At 42.4% G+C, this 6,272-nt stretch overlaps 1 protein-coding gene across 1 annotated transcript; it reads left to right on the top strand.

Annotated features, from left to right (window-relative positions):
* The first annotated feature begins 2,043 nt into the window (after window positions 1-2,043).
* On the top strand, window positions 2,044-4,624 carry LOC111220188. Its single transcript, XM_022743189.1, has 2 exons — window positions 2,044-2,112; window positions 2,225-4,624. Exons 1-2 carry the CDS (start codon window positions 2,057-2,059, stop codon window positions 3,729-3,731), a joined length of 1,563 nt encoding a protein of 520 aa, XP_022598910.1. The 5' UTR covers window positions 2,044-2,056; the 3' UTR covers window positions 3,732-4,624.
* Window positions 4,625-6,272: the final 1,648 nt, after the last annotated feature.

The raw sequence follows: 6,272 nt of genomic DNA, 5'->3' as shown, positions 1-6,272 counted from the left end.
TGTTTGAAAATGTTGTATTGTTCCTTAATGTACTATCAGATGTGCTTTTATACCTGAAACAACTGACTCGAGAGAGCTTCAGCATGAAACACAAGAGGCCAGAGGTAAGATTTAATTTCACCAAACATCCACGTATAGCAACTTTATGTCAAGAAATCGAGCAGGTAAATCTTTCATGAATGAATTGGTAAAAAGCAAAATGGCATTTTGAGACTCAGGAAAGATAGGAGTTAAGTTAAAGAAGGTTCCAATAAAATGGAATTAACTCTGTCAGGGTTATGAAGAAATAACAGAAGAACTTTTGAAATTGTTGTTATATATGTACATTGACATTTGCTCTTTAAGATTAATGAGTCTTACTTAAAATTTTCCTTTTTCTATGCAGAGGACTTACACCAAACAACAAGGTTCTCATGTTGTCAAAGGTTGGTTTATGTTTTTGTGCTGCTAATGTGTTTATTTCCCAAAAATACTGTATTTCTGTTGGCGTATTTGGGGGTAATTGTATTACTTTTTCTCTTCCTCTTTATTTCTCCTGGTGCACAGCTGCAGCTTTAAGATCTCCATATCTTAAAATTGAAGACTTCAGCAGGTGAGTTTCATCCCCCATTTAGTTTGTTTATTTTTTCTCGAGCACAGGAGGGGCAATACAAAGACAGCACAATCCTCTTCTTTAATCCTCTGTTTTGGATCCCAGTCACTCAAGCCGGAATTCAAAATTACGTTTTAGGCCTGCTCAGGTTCATATAATGATTGTTTAGTATCAGGTTAGATTCTTTGTTGCAGTTAAAGCATCATGACAGTGAAATGACAATATGCGGCAGTGACCTGTCTCTGTGTTTCTGCCCTTCCTGCCCCACTGGGCACTAGTTCTGAAGGTTTGCATTTCAGCCCAGATGATTTTCTTAATTGAAACTGTTAAGGAGTCCCGTCGTGTAATGTGACATGCCCCCCCCGGTGATGTCGCTCCCCAGGAGTCCAGCGCTCAAGCGGATTCGATTTCTATTCGATGAGGCTTTGCAAGCTTCACTGGCTGTTCCTGCTGGGGATGTCTATGTGTTAACAGTTCTTTTCATTTGCCCTCTCATTTCAGTTAATTGAAGTGCTCTGGTTAATGTGTGGGCCATTGCAGTGGGAAACTGAACCCATGACATCTGAAACAGTCGAAAATTAGCCCAGCTGGTGTCGATCTCAGTTGTGTAATCAGATGTTCAGTTTTGCAAAGTAGTCAGAAATATTTTTCAGTATGAGAATATAATAGTGATAATAATATAGTACATAGTCATAATATTCTGTCTGCATTCAGATGTGCGGTGTCATTGCATTGTAATTTGTCCTTTCTTCTTAATTTCTTCTTTGATGCTAAAACATTTAATTTATATTTTGTGTTTTAAATTCTGTCATTTTCATTATCTAACCAGGAAATACAAGCCCTTGCATATACAGTCTATGACCTTGCCATCTCTGTGCTACCTGGGCCGATTTAGTCCCTTTGAATCTCCTCCTCCTCCTCAGTTTGAAAAATGGACTGAGCAAGAAGAAAAAACAAGGTTAGTTCAACTGTCTTTGGATCGCTGTGTGATTCAAGTCTCAAACAATTCAAGTTTATTTCCTGCCTGAGAAAGGAAAAAAAAAAAAAAGACTGAAATCCATTTAGAAAGTTTTGTTTAATGATATGAAAAACTCTATTTATCATAATAATTATTTTTTGATTAGGGAGAAGAAAAAAGTTGAAAGCAGCATCCAGGACAAATCCCAAACCCCACTCAACTGTAACCCTTCACCATGGCGGCAACGCAAAAAGGACACGTCATACTGTGAATGCTGTCATCAACCCTTCACTAATCTGGACGAGGTGGGAATCATTTGAAAATGTTCTTGTTGTGACTTGACAGATTAAAAAAATGTTTGTTTTTTTTGGTTTCATTGTATACATCTGTGCTGTAGTGTTTGATGGGGTCTCTGTTGGTCTTTGCAGCACTTACAGTCTGATCAGCATCGTAAGTTTGTGCTGGATCCTTCCAGCTACAGTGCTGTGGATCAACTTGTGGCTGAAATGCTTCCAGGATTCAACCCCTATCCCTCTCAACAATCAGAGGAAACCTTGAACAGGTGAGTTTGATTATTACCTAGTGATGTCCAAATGTTGTGCATTCTTCTTTTTAGTTGGAACACATTGTTTTTTCTGTGCTTGAAATGAGGATTTTTGATGTCTTCCTCCTAGACCACCAACTCCTTTGCCCATCCAGGACATCTGTGAACTGGAGCCTCTCACTGATGTGGAGACGGAGTGTGCTGTTCAGGCCCTGCGCAGACAGGATTCATTGTTTAATACTCACATTTCCAGCCTTATTACAGGTCCTCTTTCCTTTGGCCCTGCCAGCCCATCAGCAGGAGTTCAGTCACCCCCCCCATGTCCAGCCACTCCACCTGTTGACATCCAGGCTCTCCCTCCTACAGACTGCCAGTTTCCCGATATCCAGCCTCATGCTTCAAGCCCAGCCATGCCTGTATTGGATGTTGAACCACAAACCCATGCCTCAGCCAGCCAGCAGCTGTCCCTCTGTCCTGGGACCCCATGTCCGTCCCCTGACCCCTACTCCCTGCCCCCAGCCCTCAGCCCACAACTCCCTTATTCCTCCTACATCCTGCACAGCCCCTACTCAGAGCCCCCTGTCCTCAGTCCTCAACCGTGCATTACAGAGGAAGCTGTGGAAGGACTCATTTGTGAAATGGACACAGCAGAGACTTTGTCTGAGTCTGTCTCAGCTGTCGTAGCTCCTCTCCTCATCCCACGTCTTCCGTCTGTGGCTGTAACAAATGCAGAAGACGTGAAGGGATCAAACCAAGATGATCTTCTAGTATTCAGTAAGATCATATGCTCTAGCAATGTTTTAAAGTGTGATAAACTGATTACACATAGATCCCGATCCCTGCCTCGACAGTCAGTTACAACGCCAAACCCCAAAAAACGCTGTCGATCAGCCAGCCCTGAATGCAGCCACAGCAAAAGGAGGAGGATTACAGTGAAATTTGGCTACAATTGTAGATGGACTGAACAAGGGAATACATCTACAAAACCACAAAGTGACATTATGGCAAAGCCTGAGGGCTGTTCATTATTTGACATGGCCTCGTGTCAGATAATACAGAACAGTCCTCACCCAGAGGTCTCTTCAACATGCATGGTGGAAACACTTGATTTAAAACATGCTTTTACCACATTCTGTGTTCCCACTGTACAGAATTTCACATCTGCATCAAGTCAAATGGACATTTTGGGTCATGGTGGCACCTCTGTAGCTGCTCTGTCAAAAGCAAAGGCTTCTGATCCTTCACTTCGGTTCCCCAACGAAAAATCTCGCAGTGCGCTTTCCAGCCAAGACTCTCAGCGTTCACTTTCCCACTCTACCTCAGTGTGCATCGAGTCAGCCCTGATACCGGACTTAGCCACGCTCTCTCCGTCATCATCAGACTCTGACTGGGACTGTCACCTGCTGTCAAGGCTCGGCCCGACCTCAGCTGCACCTCAGTTGCACACTGAGCAGAGCTGTGAGCTGGACAAGGAACTCCTCCACAGGCCGTGCACCTGGATGCACGACACCAGCTATGAGTCACGTCTGCACACTGTCCTTCAGCCTGCAACTCCAGCGACGTCACTATGTGGGGAGGAAATGGACCCCTCAGTGTTTTCCAGGACTGTGGTACAGATTGTTGAGGTTCAGCACTGATGATTATTTTCTTTATCATTTGAAAGAACTGGAAGAACCACAACTGGGAGACGCATAAAGCGCCTGGAGTAGCAAGTCTTTAACTATTCAGCTGCGTATCCCAACTCAAGAAACAGCATAACGCGGCACGTAAGCTCTTCAAAATAAGCCACTGAACTGTACACTGAATAAATATTTAAAACTTGCTAACTAAAATGTAATGCTCAGATGATTTTAGACATGCACATTTTTTATTCTTTATTGTAGTAGATGCATAGTGGATCCTGCATCTTCCCATCAATTTAAAGAGCATCCATTACCATTTTTACTCTCAACCCCTATTTCTCCTTGTGCACAGAGCCCAGGCAATATTGTATATGTTGTGCTGACTGTGGTCTTTCAGAAGCAGCTATGTCCGGGAACACATGGTGGTACTGAGAATTTAATGAGGCTTTTCTGAAGGGGGCATTACTCAATTACTGTAAGTGCTGCGTCTGGATCAGATCCCGATTTCACCGGCGTTGATGGTCACACAGGCGAGGCGTTAGCGGAGTGGAAGACTCACACAACCTGTGAGGCAAACGGTCTGATTAATGTCAAACGGCTTTTTCTGCCTTTTGAAGTTGGGCCAGAGGACTAGCTTTGTCAAGAAGAGACAAGGGCTTCACAGCAGTGCACTGAAGCTAAGGGGAGGTTTATTATCTTCACTTGTCAGTTTTTGACTTACCATTAAAGACTGCTTACCATAGCAGACAAAACTCAAAACCTCATGTTGCCTATAAATCACACCTCCTTCTGAATGTATTACATGGACATTCAAAACACAAGTGCAGAATCCAACAAGCAAAGAAACAATAGATGATTTCAGTATGTGGAAGACGAGCAGTTCTCGTAGGAAAATGTGAAGTCAAATCTTGTACAGTGGTTTTTAAATAAATGTTTTTAACCCTAAACATTTTCTGCGACGTGCTTTAGAGAAAGTTGTTCTCGGGTAAAGAAAAGTTAAGAACTGTGGGGGTATGCTGAATGTAATTTTTCCTGTTTTCTTAATAAATGCTGACACTGCTTGTAGAGTAAAGGAGAGCCAAAAAAGGAGGCAAGGATAGAGAAAGGGCAGCAGTGGGTCGATGTGTCCTGTTTGGCTCATCGTCCCAGCTTCCAGCTGACACAAACAATATTTGAAATCTAATCTCCATGCCTTGTTGCATAACCCTTAACTTTTTAGACGTGTTGGAATGAAGGGATCCTTTGTGTGAGTGGCCCTGAACGAAACCACAGCAGCTTGTCACTGAAGAAGGGAGAACAATCCCACCCTTTAACTTAAGAGACTTTTTGGTTGTTGTATACTGAAGTCTTTGATGGGAAGTGGAAAGGAATGTGGGAATTGTGTCTTGTGAGGGTGTAATTTTCAACAGGAAGCTGAGGGTTCAAGTTCAAGTGAGATACAATTCTGGTCTAAGTACTTGGCACATCTGTCTACAGACTCCTATTTGATAGGATTTTGTGTGAAGGGTTGCAGACAGGCGGGTCTGTGGATGGATTATAGTCAGCAGTGATTTTTGTTCAGAAGAGTCAGTTATATATTTAAATGTAGACTGAAAAGTGTTTCCAGATGCTGTGATGAGGTCAGAAACATCTCACTTTAATTTATCTCATCAGTTTTAGCAGCTCTCTGTCAAAGTCAAGAGTGAACGTTCTGTCTCAACATGATGGTATAACACTTAGAAGAAAAGTAAGATATTCAAAATGCAGTGCGGAGTGAGCACCTAAATGTATCCTGAAATGCCTAAATTGCAGAAGATGTCTGTGTGATACTGTGATTACGAAATGGGGATTGAATCGTTAAATATGGGCAGCTGTGGCTCAGTAGGTAGAGAGTGTTGTCCACTAAACACACGGCACGTGGTTTTAACCCAAGTTCCCTCTTGGGCAAGACACTGAACCCCAAATTGCTCCTGATGGACTGCTGCCATTGGTGTGTGAATGAGCAGCAAAACAGAAAAGCACTCTGAATAAAAGTGCCATACTAATGCAGCCATTTCTGTGTAACCAACGGCAACTGCATGGGGAATCTATAGCAGTGGGTACCAACGTTTTAGCTTGTGACCCCTTAACACTCATCACAGGTTTGAACTGTGGAGACGAGCTGTGAGCAGTTCACCCTGAGAGTAAGTCTTTGCTTCTGGGACTCGAAGGGTGAAAGTATCAAGCAAAGATCAAAAAATAATTTAGTAAAGAAAAAAAATTCAAACCCTTAGGCAGGACTGATCTTGAGACAGGTATTAACCAAAACTCAAGGTTTCAGTGAATCACTCACTGATATATCAATGAGCTGCAGCTGGTGCAAATGAATGACAAAGACATTGTTGATCAAGATTGTTTGAATAATTGTAATTAACAAATATTATAACCTACTTTTTAGTTATAATTAAAAGAAAAGGGGCAGATTAAAGGGCCACATAGCTCATGGTGAGAGTATCTGAGTTGTAGTTCATTACATCAGGTTTTACCATAGTAGTTTTGGAGCCTTCAGATCTTATCAAAGAGGGTGGGTGGGTCTGT

The sequence above is a fragment of the Seriola dumerili genome, unplaced genomic scaffold (genome assembly GCF_002260705.1).
Source record: "Seriola dumerili isolate Sdu_G_001 unplaced genomic scaffold, Sdu_1.0 BDQW01000068.1, whole genome shotgun sequence".
In the NCBI taxonomy this organism is placed as follows: domain Eukaryota; kingdom Metazoa; phylum Chordata; class Actinopteri; order Carangiformes; family Carangidae; genus Seriola; species Seriola dumerili.
Note: the sequence above shows the minus strand (reverse complement) of the source record. Positions and strands in the feature narration are given on the sequence as shown.

Bases quoted from the DNA above. Each gene is read 5' to 3' on its own strand.
- LOC111220188 (XM_022743189.1), top strand. From the start codon at position 2,057: ATGCTTCCAGGATTCAACCCCTATCCCTCTCAACAATCAGAGGAAACC. The intron at 2,113-2,224 runs GTGAGTTTGATT...TCTTCCTCCTAG, and splicing joins TCAGAGGAAACCTTGAACAG to ACCACCAACTCCTTTGCCCA.